The following is a 19,256-nucleotide window of genomic DNA, read 5'->3' on the forward strand; positions in this document are numbered from 1 at the left end:
TCTTCTCCTTCTGGTAGCCCTGTGATGCAAATGTTGATATGCTTGATGTTGTCCCAATGGCCCCTTAAACTGTCCTCATTTTTAAAAATTATTTTTTCTCTTTGCTGTTCTGATTGGGTGTTTTCTGCTACCTTCTAAATCGCTGATTCGATCATCTGCCTCATCTAATCTACTGTTGACTACCTCCAATTTTCATTTCAATTATTGTAGTCTTTATTTCTTCCTTGTTCTTTATTATGTTTTCTGTCTCCATTTTTATGTTTCCTATCTCTGCGATCACTGAGGATCCGTATAACCAGTGTTTGGAATTCTGCATCTGGCCGATTGCTTGTCTCCAGTTTGTTTAGTTCTTTTTCTGGAGCTTTGTTTTGTTCTTTTGGGGAGGTCATGTTTCTTTTTTCCCCCATTTTGGCTGCCTCCCTGTGTTTGTTTATGTATTAGGTAGGGCTGCGATGCCCTCCTGGTCTTATTAGAGTGGCCTTATGTAACAGGTGTCCTGTGGGACCCAGTGGCGCAGTCTTCCCAATTATCAGAGCTGGGTGCTCCAGGTGTGTCCCTGGTGTGGGTTGTGTGTACCTTCCTGTTGTAGTTGAGTCTTGATTGCTGTTTGCATGTCCATGGGAGGGATTGATCCTCAGGCTGATTGGTTGCGAATACTGGCCATGAATACAGTGGAAGAGCTGTGGTGCAAGAACTGACCCTACAGAGCAGGGTTTGCTGTAGCAGGGCTCTGCTGCCTGCCCATTCTGCTCTTTGGGTGTGTTGTCCTTGGAGGTTGATGCACTGGTCCACAACAGTGCTGGTTGATGCACTGGTCCAGTTCAAAGCTGTCCCACATGCTTGATGTTGCCAGCCTTGGGTCCTCCTGGGAAGGCACCAGAGCCCTGCTACTGCAAACCCTGCTCTGTAGGATCAGGTCTTGCACCACAGCTCTTCCACTGTAGTCTTGGCCAGTATTGACAACCAATCAGCCTACATATTCAGTCACTACATGTTTTACTCCCTTTGCTCTTTTCTCCCTCCCTTCACCCCCCACCTCTTCCCCTCTGGTAACCAGTAATCTATTGTCTGTGTTTATGAGTTTGTTTCTTTCTTTGTTTTATTTGTTCATTTGCTGCTTTTTGTTTTATATCACACATATGAGTGAATTCATATGCTTTCTGTCCTTTTCTGTCTGATTTATTTCACTTAATATAATATTCTTTAGGTCCATCCATGTTGTCGCAAATGGCAATATTTTATCTTTTTTTATGGCTGAGAGTATTCCATTGTATATATGTACCACATCTTCTTTATCCAGTCATCCATTGAAGGACACTTAAGTTGTTTTCATATCTTGTGAATAATGCTGCAATGAATATAGAGGTGCACATATCTTTACAAATAACTATTCAAGTTTTTTAGTAGATACCCAGAAGAGGGATTACTGGGTCATATGGTAGCTCTATTCTTAGTTTTTTGAGAAACCCTCATTGTGTTCTCCACAGTGGCTGTACCAGTTTACTTCCCTCCGTCAGTGTATGAGGATTCCTTTTTCTCCATATCCTTTCCAACATTTATTATTTCTTTTCCAATTGATAATTGCTATTCTAACAGTTGTGAGGTGGTATCTCATTGTGATTTTGATTTTGATTTCCCTTATAACCACTGATGTTGAACAGCTTTTAATATATCTGTGGGCCATCTGTATGGCTTCCATGGAAAAGTGTCTATTCAGGTCCTCTGCCCATTTTTAAATTGGATTGTTGTCTTTTTGTTGTTGCTGAGTTCTATGAGTTCTTTATATATTTTGGATATCAACCCTTTATCGAAGTATTGTTTGCAAATATCTTATCCCATTCAGTTGGTTGTCTTTTTGTTTTGTTGATGTTTTCTTTTGCTGTGCAGAAGCTTTAGTTTGTTGTAGTCCCATTCATTTATATTTGTTTTTTCTTCCCTTGCTTTTGAGGTCAAGTTCACAAACACCCTTCTGAGACCAAGGTCCATAAGTTTATTGCCTATGTTTCTTTCTTTTTATTTTATTGTTTCTGGTTTTATATTCAAATCTTTAGTCCATTTTGAGATTTGTGGATGGTGACAAATAGCAATCTAGTTTCATTCTTTTGCATGAGGCTTTCCCCTTTCCCCAACCCATTTATTGAAGAGACTTTCCTTTTTCCACTGTATGTTTCTTGCTCCTTTGTTGAAAGTTAGTTGTCCATATATGTGTGGGTTTATTTCTGGGCTGTCAGTTCTGTTTCACTGGTATGTGTGTCTGTTTTTCTGCCTATACCATGCTGTTTTGATTACTGTAGCTTAATAGTATAGTTTGAAGTCAGGGCATGTAATACCTCTGGTTATATTCTTTTTTCTCCAGATTGCTTTGGTATTTGGGGTCTTTTGTGGTTTCATACAGATTTTAGAATTTTTTTGTTCTATTTGTGTGAGAAATACCATTGAGATTTTGACAGGGATTACACTAATCTGTATATTGCTCTAGATAATATGCCATTTTAACAATGTTAATTTTTCCAGTCCATTAACATGGAATATCTTTCCATTTCTTTATTTTTTTCTTCAATTTCTTTTCAACAGTGTGTTGTAGTTTTCAGTGTACAGGTCCTTTACCCTCTTTGTTTATTCCTGGATTTTTTATTCTTTTCGTTGTGATTGTGGATGGGATTTTTTTTTTTTTTTCATTTTTCTTTCTGAAATTTCATTGTACACTGAAATGCAATGGATTTTTCTACAATGTTTTTGACTCCTGTGACTTTACTGTCCTTGTTTGCTTCTAATGGTGTTTTGGTGGAGCCTTTAGGGTTTTCTATATATAGAATCATGTCATCTACAAATAGTGACAGTTTCACTTCTTCATTTCCCATTGGGTGCCTTTTATTTCTTTTGATTGCATCTTATGCCCAGTCACCTATACACATTCAGTCCTTTTCCTGCTCCCCTTTGATTTTGTTGTCACTAATTTTATCTTTTCATGTTGTGCATTCATTACCAGATTGCATTAATTATTGTTATTTTTTAATGTCCCTTATTCCCCCTTTGACATTTATGTTATAATTGTTTAATATCCTATTCTGATGTACAGTTGCAATTTCCTGTTTCTGTCTCTCTGTTAATCATCTTATTCAAAGTTTTGTATACTTCTGCCTTTTTGTTTCTGGTGGAAGATCTCCTTTCAACATTTCTTGTAGTACAGTCTTTTGGTGGTAAATTCTCTCAGCTTTCATTTGTCTGTGAAAGTTTTTTCTTTTTCATCTCTAAATGATAACTTTGCTGGATATATTATTCTTGGCTGATTTCCTCTGTTTTACTATTTTATTATTTCCTTCACTCTCTCCTGGCTTGTGATGTTTCTACTCAAAAATCTGATGATAACATAATGAGGTTTCCTTTGTAGGTTACAGTCTTTTTTCCCTCTGGCTGCCTTGAGAATGCTTTCTTTGTCATTAATTTTTGACATGTTTAGTAAAATGTGTCTTGGAGAGGCTCTTTTTGCATTGATATAGTTAGGTGTTCTGTTAGCTTCCTTTGTTCTAAAGCCCAGTTCTTGCCATTGACTTGGGAAGTTCTCATCAATTATTTCTTGGTGGACGCTTTCTGTTCCGTTCTTTCTTCTCCTTCTGGTATCCCCATTGTCCTAACGTTGCTCTTTCTAATGGTGTCAGATGGTTCTTGTAGAGTTCTTTCATCATTTTTAATTCTTAGTTCTCTCTCCTTCCTCCTGGGTCATTTTTCGATTTCTATCCTCAAGTTTGCTAATTTTCTCTTGCATTTGGTCTACTCTATTTTTAGTGCTCTCTAATGCATTTTTCATCTCATTTATTGAGTTCCTTAGCTGTTTAGTTCTTTTTTATAGTTTCTGTCTCTTTGATAAAATACTCCTTTTGTTCATTAATTTTATTCCTGAGCTTATTGAATTGCTTTTCTGAGTTCTCTTTTATCTCATTGAGCTTCTCATAAGTGCCATCTTAAATTCTGTCATTTAAATCACAGTCTTACCTGACTTTGAGTTTGGTTTCTGGAGACTTTTCATTTTCTTTCTGTGCCCCCATATTTCCTTTGTGGTTCATAGTATTTGTTTAATTGTTTCTCTGCCTTCACATTTCATGTAGCAAACTCTTTTCTTGTTTACATACTGTTTTATTTCAACAATTCAGCAAGTTGATAGGTAGAGTAATTTATTTTGTTTTCTAGTAGATGGTGTTATTGTGCAAGTTTTCACTTTTTCTTACCCACACAATTTGTGCCTCTAGGTTTACGGTAGAGCACCATCACTTGGATTAAGGAAAATGCTACATACCCATTGGGTTAGTGGGTGTCCCCTCTGTGACCAATCACTCAGTTACAGGGCATTACTGTGGTGGGGAAATGTGGTGAGTGGTGAAGAACTGGTTATATGAGCTCCCAGTGCTACCTCCTTTTTACTAATGGTTGCTGGTTCTGCTCTATTTTTGAAAGCATCTCCACTGCTTCTACTGGGCTCTATTTGGGATGAGTGGGTCGGTGGGGGGGGCAAGTTTGGCATATCACAGGTCTTCCCCCACTGCCAGCAATATCTGTTGGCACCGCTGTGCTGTTTAAGGCTTCACAGCCATCTCTGCTAGGGTCTGCCATGATGGGAAGGCAGGAAGGGAGATCCCTTTTCCAGGAGGAATCTGCCTCTGCTCCTCTTATAGTCCCAGTCCGTAGTGTGAGGACTGCAGCTGGACTTCTCTACCACAACCATGCTCACTGGAGCCTCTGTGAATGTGAACTGTGTCGACAACCACCATAGTACCTATTCTTTCCCCAATCTCTCCATCCCTGCTCATTCCAATACACCCATCTTCAGATGTAGTGATGTATGGGTCTTTCAGGCAGGTTTAAGTTTTGAGCAGGGGATCCTTTGTTGAGTTATAGTTCAACTTGTAAAATTAAGGGGCGAAACAAAGGAGTCTTCTCACTCTGCCATGATGCTTTCTTACATCACCTTCTCTGGGCTTCTATTTTCTAATTTGGATTTCAGATTATTTAAAATAAACCCAATCTATTGGCAGGAATGTTAGTTTTATGGGCTCTCCTGTGCTACATTTGGTACATTACACTTGTTAGGTGGGTATACCGAGGGCTGAAAATCAGAAAGACATCTTTAGACATCCAGAACTTTGATGTACACAAACGAGTGAAAATTGAGCCATTAGGAAGGCCATAGTAAAGCTATTTGATTTAGACCATCAAAAAGGTGGGGAAAAAAATAATGTGTCTTTTTGTTTCTTTATCATTCTCAAATTCCCATAAACTTTATAAAAGATTTCACTGATAAAGTTGTTTGAAGAAGGTTTACTTATATATATTTTTCCACATCTTGAAACTCAGGAATGAAATTTTTATACTGATGTCTTTAGGAAGTTTGCTGAGCTGCTATGAGCTGAAGAAATCTAGCAGCTGCTAATTATTTTTTTCCATTTGGGTAGATTATTTTTGAAAATGTCAATCTCACTATTCGTAGCAGTTGCTGAACTCTAGGTCTCTGCAAATGTTATTCTATTGCTTAAATTGATTTGTGAATCTTTAGTTCCTAAAATAGATTAAAATATTTTGAGGCTGTAACTGAAAAGGACATTGAAGATCATATTCCTTGTCTAGAGTTTGACATCTGTTGTTTTCTCTTTTTGGTTCTGCTTAGTTAAGAACCTACATTATGTATCAGATAATGAGATAAATTATATTTTTACAACTATGACTTTTAGCAGTAGGGCTTAGAAAGAAATATCACCAAATTAAATTTTCATTAATTATATTAATCATGTTTAATTTCACACTTACACACTCACACGTACAGACACAGACATGCACATATATGCATGCTGTGCAGACAGTTCATAGTCATAACCCTTTCAAAATGACCCACTCTAGTTTGAGTATATGAGTCTCTTGCCCACTGCTTTGGCATCAAAATATTGCTATCAAGAAATTTTATTCCTAAGTTTATCCCTTATTTTTTATTTCAATAATTTCTGTCTTACTTGTTAGATGTGAGGTTTGGATAAGGTATAGTAAGACCAAGATATTTTTAATCTAGGCCTGATTCCTTTAATACAGTGATACTTCAAGTGTGGTCCACATGTCAGGTAGTACTGTGAACTGTTGGTTAGCAACCTGCAATGGATAAGTACAGAAAGTGAGAGTAAGCATTGAAACTTTAACAGTTATTTGGCAGAATAATTGTATGTCTCAAATCTAATAATATAAATTTGAGCTTGTATTTTGCATGTCTTTTAAAATTTATTTTCCTATAAATTCATTTTCATTGTGGTTTATAAAAGTAATTCATTCGTGACTAGAAATTAAAAAACAAAACTGGTCTTCACCACAGATGGTTTGAGAAGCACTGCCTTAATGTATGTTTTATGAGGCTAACACTTTTGGTGAAGGAAAGATCTGAATTATTTGATGCCAACTTGTTCTTAATGTAGTCAAGATCCCTCTGCATCATTACTTGGACAAAGGCCAAAATGATAGGTACACTTTTGATTTTGTTGAGGTGAAGATGCCATTGAGTTTTAGGGTCTTTTGAAGGACAGAGAAAGACAAATACCATATGATTTTACTTATATGTGGAATCTAAAAAATAAAACAGATGAACAAATAAAACAAACAGACTCATAGACACAAAGTGCAAATTGATGGTTGCCAGAGGAGAGGAGGGTGGGGTAATAGGCCAAAATGGTGAAGGGTGTTAAGAGGTACAAACTTCGAGAGATTCAAGATGGCAGAGTGGATAAACAGCATACCTGCATCCTTCCGTAGTTATAATTACAACTAAATTATATAACAATCAACCTGGAGAACCATCTGAAGTCTAACAGAACAGAAGTCCTATAACTAAAAATACAAAGAAGCCACATCAAGACTGGTAGGAGTGGCAGAGAGGTTGAACAGGCCCCAAACCACCCTGTGGTGGTTGAGAATCAGGAGGGATATCTTGGCCGTGGAGGTTCCCCCTGGAGGAGAGAGGGACCCCAGTACCCCTAGCCTGGAGTACTGGTGCCAGGAAGAGGAGCACCTACAACATCTGCTATGAAAAACAGTGAGGATTCTGACCATTTGGGTTGGGCGGAAGGCTGTGGGAAACCCAGATGTCCTCTTAAACAGCCCGAGCACAAACTCACTTGCAGGCACTCACCTTGGACTCCAGTGGAAGGGCAGTGACTTAGGGGGCCTTGGAGACATATGGGGGGGGGCGGGGGAGACTCAGGTGTATGGCCTCAGGGGGAGGATTGGAGGACAGTCGACCATTTTCTGGTGAGGGGTTCTTCTCCTTTGCAGTCAGCAGGTCAATGATATCTCTCCTATGTTGAGCCGGCCCCACAGGCCAAATCTGAATCTGATTGGCCTGGTGAGTTCTGCTCTGCCCTGCTGACTCAGCTAAGACCCCACCCCACTCACCTCGCACACTGCCAGAGGCACTTTCTTCATGAGCAGCGAGCCCTTCCCACACTGCACTGTTTGTTGGAAAACTTTCAGAGTCCATGGATCCCAGGCAGGCGGCAACAGGCCTCAGTGTGCTCTGAGCCTTTGGCTGAGTTGCTCCGGCTCAGCAAAGGCCCCAAACCAGAGTCTACATTAACCTGGTGACCACAGCTCTTCCTACTCTAGTGATTCCCTGAGACCCAGCCTCACCCAACTCATGTACTGCATGAGTCTTTATCAATGGCTGTACCTTAAGGGAGCTGGCAGGTGGCAGCAGTACTCGAGGTATCCTGGCTTTCTGCATAGTTACCCCAGGCCTGGTACTGGTGCCAGCCGTCCTTGTATTGCAGCATGGCCTCTCCCATGAGCCTCCAGGTTTAGCACAGGCAGCAAACAACCACAGATTGCTTTGTAACTCCTACCAGGTAGCTACTGGCTAGTCACAGGCAGTGGTTGACTTGGGCCTGCACCAGAGCTCCTCTCATGAGGCCCTAGAACCAACATACTTGGAGGTTGGTTTCAGACCATAGCAGAGCACCACCCAATTGGCCACACAAGTGGCACACAAAAAGGGTGGTCTCAACAGGCACCAGAGCCTGCTGAGGTGAATCCTACTCTGTGGGGGAAAGCCTCAAACACAGCAGTCCATAAGCTGTAGATGTGGCCAAACCCCAGTCTGACGGTCAATCCCACCTACTGACATGCCAATAGCAATCAAGGCCCAAGTATAGCAGGAGGGCACACACAGCCCACTTGGTACACTCCTGGAGTGTCCAGCTCAGGTGACCAGGGAGATTGTGCCACCAGGCCCCACAGGACACCAACTACATAAGGCCACCTGGCCAAGACTGAGTGATATAGCAGATCTACCTACTGTGTTTTTCGAAAATAAGACCTAGCCAGACAATCAGCTATAATGCATCTTAAGGAGCAAAAATTAATTACGTTACATTATAATATAATGTAATGTAATATAATATATAATAACAATACCCAGTCTTATTTTACTGTAATATAAGACCGGGTAGAATGTAATGTAATGTCATATAATATAATATAATACAATATAATATAATACTGAGTCTTATATTAATTTTTGCTCCAAAAGACGCATCAGAGCTGATTGTCTGGCTAGGTCTTATTTTTGGGGAAACACGGTAATACATAGAAACAAACAGAAACTAATATAAATTGTATGTCATTGATAATATTAATAATAAAAACATTGCTGTCATATTTTCTAGGTTTATGTTTGGCAAATTTAGTTTCTTAAGTACTTTTCATAACCTATTTATTCTTTATAATGAGACAGAGAGATGAAATTAAAACACGTTTTGAAGGAAAAATAGATAAGGCTTATTGACTGATTTGACATAATGTTGAAGAAAAGGGGAGAATCAAATTACTAAGTTTTGAAGTGCTATTATCTTGGATAATTGAGAGGAGAAGTGGTTTTACAAGAATACAATAGAGCTATTCTATGTTGAGGTTATAGTTGAAACCATTAGTTATGATAATATCTTAATTATGAAGTTTAATTTTTCAGTCAGCAAATATGTAGTAAAAATTACAAAGGTCCATAAGAACAACAGAGCTTTAATATGTTTCTAAAGTTGGAAGAGACAGTATAAGAACAGTAACTGGAAAAGGTAGTAACAGAAAACTTAGTAGAATAAGTAAAATCTGACAAAACAAAGGAAGAAGGTAAGCATTTCATAAAGGGTGAGGTTATCAGAATTTAGGACTCCTCACAGTTTAAGGTCTTCAGTTGAATTCCATTGTGGTTCGGGAACATGCTCTATGTGGTTTTAATTCCTTGAAATTTGAGACTTGTTTTATGGCTCATCTTGTGGTCTATCAATGTGCCATGTACACTTTTGCAGATATGTAGTGTTCTACAGATGCCAATTAAATCAGGGTGGTTGATAGTGATATTCAGATCCTGTGTACTGATTTTTGTTTAGTGGTTCTAACATTGCTAAGAGAGACTTGTTAAAATCTCCAGCTATCATATTATTGTGGGTTTGTCTGTTTCTCCCCTCAGTTGTGTCAATTATTGTTTCATGTATTTTGAAGCTCTGTTATTAATATATTTATGTTACATTTTCCTAATGAAGTGGCCCTTGAATCATTGTGAAATGTCCTTTATTATGGTAATGCTCTTTGTTTTGATATCTACTTTATTTGAAATTAATGTAGACATACCAGCTTCTTTTATGCTTATGGCTTTCCCTCTTTTCATTTCATCCTACCTATATCTTGCATTTAAAGTGTATCTATTTTAGACAACACATACTTTGGTCCTGAATTTTTATGTATTCTAATAATCTCTGCCTCTTAACTGGTGTGTTTAGTTCACTGGCATAAGGAATTGGTGTGGCTGGATTTATGTTTTAATTTATTTTTTAAAGTATAGTTGGTATACAGTATATTAGTTTCAGGTGTACAATATAGTGATTTGACATTTATGTACTTTACAATGTGATCAACACACTAAATCTAGTAATCATCTGTTACCATGCAAACTTATCACAACATTACTGACTGTATTCCCTTTCACCCATCCTCCATCTCCATTTTCTCTGACAACCATCAGTTTGATCTCTGTTTCTATGAGCCTGTTTTTCTTTTGTTTTGCTTGTTTGTTTCTTTTTAGATTTCACATGTAAGTAAAACCATACAGTATTTGTCTTTCTCTGTCTGAATTATTTCTCTTAGCGTAATATCCTCTAGGTCCTCCAAATTTTCGTAAAGGGCAAGATTTCGTTCTTTTTTACTGCTGAGTAATATTCCATTGTATATATACACTATATCTCCATTATGCATTCATCTATTGATAAACACTTAGGTTGCTTCCATATCTTGGCAATTGTAAGTAATGCTGCAATGAATATATGGATGCATATGTCTTTTCAAACTAGTGTTTTGGGTTTCTTCAGATAAATACCCAGAAGTGGAACTACTGGGTCCTTCTTTGTCTCTTGTTAAAACCTTTGTCTGGTATAAGTATTGCTACCCCACCTTTTTGTCTTGTTTTGTTTTCATTTCCATCTTCATGAAATATATTTTCCATTCCTTTACTTTCAGTCTGTGTCTTTTTTGATCTGAAGTGAGTCTCTTGTAGGCAGAACTTTTATTTTTCCATTCAGCCACCCTATGTTTTGATTAGAGCATTTAATCCATTTACATTTAAAGTAATTATTGATAGATATGTGTTATTGCCATTTTATTTATTTTTTGGTCTTTTTTTTCCACCTTAAAGAAGTCCCTCTAACATTCCTTGTAATACTGGTTTGATGGTGAACTGCTTTGTCTTTTTCTTGTTTGGGATGCTCTTTGTCTGACCTTTTGATTCTAAATCATAGCTTTGCTGGGCAGAGTAATCTTGGTTGCAGGTCCGTGCTTTTCATCACTTTGAATATTTCATACCAATTCATCTGGCCTGCAAAGTTTCTGTTGAGAAAACAGCCAGCAGTCTTATGGGAGCTCCCTTGTAGGTAACTAACTGCTTTTCTCTTGTTCCTCTTAAGATTCTGTGTTTGTCTTTAAACTTTGGCAGCTTAGTTATGATGTGTCTTGGTGTTGGCCTGTTTGGCTTTATCTTATTTGGGATTCTCTGTACTACCTAGGCTTCTATGTCTATTTCCTTCTCTGGGTTAGGGGAGTTTTGTGTCATTATTTCTTCAAACAGGTTTTCAATTCCTTGGTCTCTCTCTTCTTTATCTTGTACCTCCATGATGTGAATGTCTATATACTTGGTGTTGTCTTTTAAACTGTTTTTTGTAGTTTTGTTTCTTAGAGGTTGTTTTGGTGTCCGATATACATTCTGAACTTTTTCCGTTATATTTAAAGTTAAAATTGTACTGTCTTATGTAAAATGTAAGAACATGTAATCATATAGGTCTTTTCTCCTCTTTATTCTATAGTTGTTATATTATACTGTATCTACATATGTTAGAAACCCTATAATACAGTATTTTAAATCTATTAAAAATCTAATTTATACTATGGAAGTTAAGAGGGAAAAATTGTCTTTTATACTTATCCAGATACTTAACCATATCTGCAATTTTTCCTTCTTACCTGATTAGTCAGCTTTCCATTTGGCAGTATTATCTCCCATCACCTGAAGAATTTCCTTTAGCCCAGGAGTCATCAACTATAGTAGCTCCTGGACAAAATCTGGCCCACCACCTGCTTTTGTAAATAAAGTTTTGTTGGAACACTGCTACTCTCATTTGCTTTATGTATTTTATATGGCTGTTTTTGTACTATAATAACAGAATTGAATAGCTATGACAGAGATTGCAAAGCCTGACATATTTACTATTTGGTCATTTTTAGAAAAAGTTTGCCAGTCCCTGCTTTAATATGTCTTCTACTACATGTCTGCTGGCAACTAATTCTAGTTTTTAATATCTAAAAATAGTTTTATTTTACTTTTATTCTTTTTTGAGATATAATTGACATGTAACATTATATTTGTTTTAGGTATACAACATAATGATTCAATATTTGTACATATTGCAAAGTGATTACCACATTAAGTCTAGTTAACATCCATTACTACACAATGTTACAGATTTTTTTCTTGTTATGAGAATTTTTAAGATGTACTGTCTTAGCAACTTTCAAATATACAATACAGTATTAATAACTGTAATTACCATGCTGGACATTATATTCCCAGGACTTATTTTGTACCTGAAAGTTTGTACCTTTTGACCACCTTCACCCATGTTACCCACTCTTCACCCCTCACTTCTGGCAAATACCAGTTTGTTCTCCATATCTGAATTCATTTTTTTTAATTTTAATTTTTTGTTTTTAGTTTCTACCTATAACTGAGATGATAAAGTATTTGTCTCTGTCTGACTTATTTCACTTTGTATAATGCCTTCTAAGTCCATCTATATTGTCACAAATGGCAAGATTTCTCGTCTGATTTATGGCTGAATAATATTTCATTGTACATATCCCATTTTTATCCATTCATCCCTCAATGGGCATGTAGTTATCCCTCAATAACTAAGATTGGTTCCATATCTTAGTTATTGTGACTAATGCTGCTGTGATCTTGGGGGTACATATTATCTTTTCCAGTTAATGTTTTTGTTTTCTTTGAATAAATACCCAGAAGTGGAATTGCTGGATTAGATGATAGTTCTGTCTTTACTTTTTTGAGGAACCTCCATACTGTTTTCCATAATGGCTGTAACCAGTTTACATTCCCATCAACTGTGCGTAAGTGTTCCCTTTTCTCCACATCCTTGCCAACACTTGTTGATTGTTGATATATTGGTAATAGCCATTCTTATAGGAGTGAGGTGATAACTCATTGTGGTTTTGATTTGTATTTCCATGTTGATTAGTGATGTTGAGCAGCTTTTCATGAACCTGTTGCCCATCTGTATGTCTCTTTTGAAAAAATGTCTATGCAGATCCTCTTCCCATTTATTAATTGGATTGTTTGTTTTTTTGTTATTGAATTGTATGTGTTCTTTATATATTTTGGATATTAACCTCTTATCAGATACATGGTTTTCATATATTTTCTCCCATTTTATAGGATGCCATTTCATTCTGTTTATTGTTTATTTTGCTGTGCAGAAAGCTTTCAGTTCCATGTAGTTCTACTTGTTGATTTTTGGTTTTGTTGCATGTGCTTTTTCTGTCATATCCAAAAACTCATTGCTAAGACCAAGGACCTTTGTTTCTATGTTTTCTTCTGGGAGTTTGACAGTTTCAGGTCTTATGTTTAAGTCTTTAATGAATTAATTATTGTGAGTGGTGTGACATAAGTGTTCAGTTTCATTCTTCTGCATATGGTTAATCTAGTGTTCCTAATGCCATTATTGAAGAAACTACCCTATCCCCATTGAGTATTCTTGGCTACCTTTACAAGTATTAGTTGACTGTATATGTGGGAGCTTATTTCTGGGCTCTCTATTCTGTTCAGTGGTTTATGTGTCTATTTTATGCCATTACCATCCTGTTTTTGATTACTATAGGTTCGTAGTTTGAAATCAGAAAGTGTGATGCCTCCAGCTTTGTTCTTTCTCAAGATTGCTTTGGGTATTTGGGATCTCTTGTGGTTCCATACAAATTTTAGGATTTTTTTTTTTTTTTCTATTTCTGTGAAAAATGCCATTGGAATTTGGTAGGGATTGATTTCACTAATTTCAACATGCTAAGCTAAATCTCTTTCTGTGTTTATTTAACATAATTACTAGGCATATAACTTCTTACAAAAATAAATAACTTTCAAATTTTGGTACAGTTAATTTGGAATTGTTATTACAGGATTTTTTTTTTTTTTGAGGGGGGGAAGGATATGCATTTGACAGGCCTTCTTTACCAAGTTGGTGAAAGTAGCTTTTTCGAGAGCTTTCTTGTTCGTTTCCCTAGGCCTGAAATTGGTCCTTGCTTAGAAATATTCATTGATTCTATGAACATTTTATCTTTATAAGTACTTAGATTACTTTGTTGTTTTCATAAGTACTATTAAAAATGAAAAAAAATCACAGAAGAAAGGTAGGGAATTTGCATGATGTCACAAAACTTTTCTTTTTTTTTCTCTTTTTCTATTTTTTTTTTTTTTTTTTAAGATTTTATTGGGGAAGGGAAACAGGACTCCATTGTGGGACAGTGTGTTTTTCCAGGACTTTTTATTGGGGAAAAATAGTTTGTTTTTCCCAGGACTCATCAGCTCCATCCAAGTCAAGTTGTGTCCTTTCAATCTTATTTGTGGAGGGTGCAGTTCAACTCCAGGTCCAGTCACCATTGTTAGTTACAGAGGGCACAGCCCACCATCCCTTGTGGGAGTCGAACTAGCAACCTTGTGGTTGAGAGCATGCGCTCCAACCACCTGAGCGATCTGGCCACCTGGGAGCTCAGCGGCAGCTCATTAACTTCATTCTAGTTGTGGAGGGCGCTGCTCGCCTACCCATGTGGGAATCTAACTGACATCCTTGTTGCCCAGAGCTTGAGCTCTAACCAACTGAGCTACCCATTCGCCCCTCACAAAACTTTTATGAAAATTGTTCAAGCAAGGGAGTTTTTTGTTTGTTTGTTTGTTTTGTTTTTGTTTTTTATTGCTGTCCTTTGTACACTTATAGGTTGATTGGAGGTGGAGAAAGGTGACTGCCTGGAAACTAGAGGGATACTTGAAGAAACATTTTTTTCTTATGGTAGTATCTTAAGTTCTCTAGGTGGCCAGTGAATTGAGAGTTCACTGTGGTGTGCTCAAGAGCAGGACTGTCAGAAAGGGTTGTGATGGATTTCATTGTAAATATGTTCAGTGTTTTGAGGCTTGTCTGGGTCAATAATTTAAAATGTTTAGTACGGCAGTAAATAAACAAGGAATTAGGAGTACACTTCTGATATGGGACAGATCTTAGAAAAGAAGTAATGATTTGCAATCCAGTCATCCCCTTAAAGGTGATAGTTAACCTGAGAATAGGAGGAGGAGAGAGGGTGTAAAAGGAAGTACAGAGGTCTGAGATAACAAATCATCTAGATCAGATAACAAATTATATAGTTTCTCATTATGTCTTTGTCTAACCCAGAACTTTTTAGAAAAATCAACTGAAAGAGAAACTCGCCAGGAATATGCTCTGGCTATGATTCAGTGCAAAGTTCTGAAACAGCTGGAGAACTTGGAACAGCAAAAATATGATGATGAAGATATCAGTGAAGATATAAAATTTCTTTTGGAAAAACTTGGTGAGAGTGTCCAGGATCTTAGGTATGGATTCTTTTATTTTTATTTTAAGTTTTCTAAATCTTTCAATTATAGTTGTCATAAAATACTATATTAGTTTCAGTTGTGCAACATTAGACATTTACATAACTTATGAAGTGATTGCCCTGATAAATCTAGTACCCAACTAACACCATACAGAGTTATTACAACACTACTATATTCCCTATTCTGTACTCCACATCTCCATGACTATCTTGTAACTACCAATTTGAAGCTCTTAATGCCCTCCCCCCTTCACCCATACCCCTACCCCAGTCATCCAGCAACCATCAAAATGCTCTCTGTATCTATGAGCTTGTTTCAGTTTTATTTGCTCATTTATCCTGTTCTCTAGATTCTACATATAAGTGTAATCATACGACATTTGTCTTTCTCTGTCTGATATACTCCACTCAAAGCACAGTGCCATCTAGGTCCATCCATGTTGTTGCAGTTCGCAAGATTTCATTTTTTATTCTGAGTAATATTGTATATATGTACCACCTCTTCTTTATTCATCCTTTGATTAACACCTGGGTTGACTCCACATCTTGGCTATTGTAAATAATGCTGTAATGAACGTATGGGTACATATGTCAGTTCGAAGTACTGTTTTGGGTTTCTTCAAATGAAGACCCAGAAGTGGAATGACTGGGTCTCTTGTTATAGTGCTTTTTTAAAAGTCTATTTTGTCTGGTATAAATATTGCTACCACATGTTTTTTTGTGTTGTTTTATTTTGTTTTCATTTGCATTTTCATGTCTTTTTCCCATCTCTTTACTCTCAGTCTACGATTCTTTTGATCTGAAGTGAATCTCTTGTAGGCAGCACATATAAGAGTTTTGTTTCCATTCAGCCACCCTATATCTTTTGATTGGATCATTTAACCCATTTACATGTAAAGTAATTATTTATAGATACATGTTATTGCTATTTTATTCATACTTTTTATCCCTCCCTCTCCCCTTCTTCTTCTAAAGAAATGTCTTTAATGTTTTTTGTAATACTGGTTTGGTTGTGATGAACTCCTTTAGCTTTTTCTTGTCTGGGAAGCTCTTTACCTGTTCTTCAATTCTAAATGACAGCTTTGTGCGGTAGAGTAATCTTGGTTGTAAGTCTTTGCTTTTCATCACTTTGAGTATTTTGTGGCAATCCCTTTTGGCCTGCAAAGTTTCTGTTGAGAAATCAGCTGAAAGTCTTATGGGAGCTCCCTTGTAGGCAAAACTGACTGCTTTTTTCTCTTTCTGCTTTTAAGATTCTCTGTCTTAACCTTTGGCATTTTAAATGTGATGTGTCTTGGTGTTGGCCTTTTTGGCTTTATCTTGTCTAGGAATCTTTGTGCTTCCTGGGCTTCTATATCTATTTCCTTCTCCAGGTTAGGGCAGTTTTGTGTCGTTATTTCTTCAAATAGGTTTTCAATTTCTTGCTCTCTGTCTTCTCCTTCTGGTACCCCTATGATGCAAATGTTGATATGCTTGCTATTGTCCCAGAAGCCCCTTAAACTGTCCTCTTTTTTTGCTTTTAATTTTTTATTTTTGCTGTTCTGTTTTATGCTACCTTATCTTCAGAATTGCTGATTCAATCCTGTACTTCATCTAGTCTATTGTTGATTCCCTGTAGGAATTCTTCATTTTAGTTATTCTTCATTTCTGACTTTTTTTTTTTTCATGTTTTCTATCTCCATTTTTATGTTTCCTATCTCATTGTTGAAGTTCTCCTTGAGGTCACTGAGCATCCTTATAACCAGTGTTTTGAACTGTGCCTCTGGTAGATTGCTTGTCTCCATTTTGTTTAGTTCTTTTTCTGGAACTTTGTTTTTTTCTTTCATTTGGGACATGTTTCTTTGTCTGCCCACTTTGGCTGCCTCCTTGTATTTGTTTCTATGTATTAGGTTGAGCTGCTATGTCTCCTGGTTGTGGTACAATGGCCTTATGTTGTAGGTGTGCTGTGGAGCCCAGTGGCACACTCCATTCACTTGATCCAGGTGTTCCAGGTGTGTCCCTTGTGTGGGTTGTGTGTGCCTTCTTGTTGCAGTTGAGCCTTGGTTGCTGTTTCCACATCAGTGGGAGAGATTGACTCTCATGTGTTTTAGTTGTGAGGACTGGCCATGACTACAGTGGAAGAAGTATTTTGCAGTGGCAGACCCTACATCTCAGGATTTGCTTTAGTAGGGTTCTGGTGCCTGCTCAGTCTTCCCTCTGTGTGTGTCATTTGTGGAGGTGGTTGAGTGGTGCTCTGGTTTGATCTGAAGCTGGCCATGAGGTGTGTGTTGGTTCTGGGGCCTTTTTGGAGGGGTTCTGGTGCACGCCAACGTCAGCGGCTGCCTGTGTCCGCCCGGGGCACTTGGTATGAGCTACAAAATTATCTACAAATGGTTGCCACTTGTGCTGCTCTTGGTGGTGCTTGGGAGAGGTAAGCTGTAAACTGAGACAGGCTGTTGCTAGTGCCAGGCTTGGGGCTGCTTAGCAAGAGGTACAAAGCATGTTGAGGCCAGATGCTGCTTGTTTGGGGGTTTGTGAAACTTTTAGAGATTTTAGGAAAGTATGTAACATGAACCAAGACAGACCCCTTGTATAGAAAGACACTGGAAGCCGCTTGTGTGTGCCTGCAAGTTGGGGTTCAGGGTCCCTGGGAGTTACCATGATTGTTGTGAATGGTGGTAGCCAGGTTAATGGTGACTCAGAGGTGGCACCTGCCTATATCTGCAGACTCGGTAAGGGAAGGGCTCAACAAAGGAACAGTGGTTTCCGCCAGCACTTGTGTGTAGGAGAAAGCTGCCTTTCTAGCCATCACCCTGCAGTCAGACAATTTAATTTCTCCCCCTATGTACTTGGCACCTTTTGAGCTGCTGCCCCAGCGCTGGAACTCAGAGTGAGTGAGTCCAGGTGCCAACCCTTTAAGAGGAACGCTTGGGACTCCAACCGCCCTCTGTCTCACTCAGCCACAATCTCAGCAGGTTTTCATACCCAGAAGTTTTGAGGACTTTTCTTCCCAGCACTGGAACCCTGGCATGGGGAACCTGGTGTGGATCTGGGACCCCGCCCTCCTCCGGGGAGAACCTCTGCAGCCGAAGTATCCCTCCCAATTTCTAACTGCCTTTCATGGGTGTGGGACTAGTCTGTTCTGTGTCTCTGCTCCTGACAGTCTTGCTGTGGCTTCTTCTGTATGTCCTTAGTTATAGAACTTATGTTCAACTAGACTTCAGGCAATTCTCAATGATGGTTGTTTTGTAGTGTAGTTGTAATTTTGATGTGGTCAAGAGAGGAGGCAAGGACAGTGTTTACCTACTTTGCCATCTTGACTGGAACTCTTGTATGTTACTCTTTTTAATTCACATAGGCTGGATATATTGGGCTTCATTTGACTTGTCTAGTATTTTAGGGAAATCTAAATTTGTTACTAAGTATAAACCCAAAAGATTTCACTAAAACGTTTTCTCTTCTATAAAATATTGGAGGATATGGAAAAACTGGCTCATCACTATGACAACAGTAGGTCAGTGCTGTGTATCATTTCTTCTCTTTTGGGGAGATTCCCCCATTCTCTGGTTTCTCACATCTGACTGGCTGTTACCACAGCTTGTTGGCACCACCACAGAATCCTTTGAGAATCTCCTCTGGTTTAGAATCTTTTTAAGCAGTAATGGTTGTTAATTTATGGAATAAGCTTGCCGATATATGGAAAGAGTGTTTTTTCCTGCTTTTTTTGAAGTTCCCGTTGTTTTTATTTTATTATAGTAAACATTATGCAAATGATATAAAGAAAGAAGAAACCCTTACACAGTACAGAAGTGACTCCATGCCACCTCCACTCTTTCCCACCTAGTCCCATACCCCTTTCTCCTGGTGTCTTGTGTGTGCTTCCAAAAATCTCCTAGTCCCTCTTTACCTGGCTTGGGTGTGTATGTGTGCATTCACACCCACACACACCCTCACACAAACACACACATACACACAAATGGGGTTCTATATATCGTTTTGGACTTTTTTCCCCCTTATTTAATAATATCTTCATGATCTTTCCCATTAACCCATGTATTTTTTTATTTTTCAACTATTGATACATT

At 37.9% G+C, this 19,256-nt stretch overlaps 1 protein-coding gene across 2 annotated transcripts in view; it reads left to right on the forward strand.

Annotated features, from left to right (window-relative positions):
• ATP6V1H (ATPase H+ transporting V1 subunit H) overlaps positions 1-19,256 on the forward strand; it is a 151,630-nt gene that overhangs the window by 54,974 nt on the left and 77,400 nt on the right. For both annotated transcript variants that reach the window (XM_019729824.2, XM_019729826.2), the window contains one exon: positions 15,015-15,193. In XM_019729824.2, the coding sequence (XP_019585383.1) occupies positions 15,015-15,193 (179 nt within the window). The remainder of the gene's footprint in view (positions 1-15,014; positions 15,194-19,256) is intronic.

The sequence above is a fragment of the Rhinolophus sinicus genome, linkage group LG14 (genome assembly GCF_036562045.2).
Source record: "Rhinolophus sinicus isolate RSC01 linkage group LG14, ASM3656204v1, whole genome shotgun sequence".
Classification (NCBI taxonomy): domain Eukaryota; kingdom Metazoa; phylum Chordata; class Mammalia; order Chiroptera; family Rhinolophidae; genus Rhinolophus; species Rhinolophus sinicus.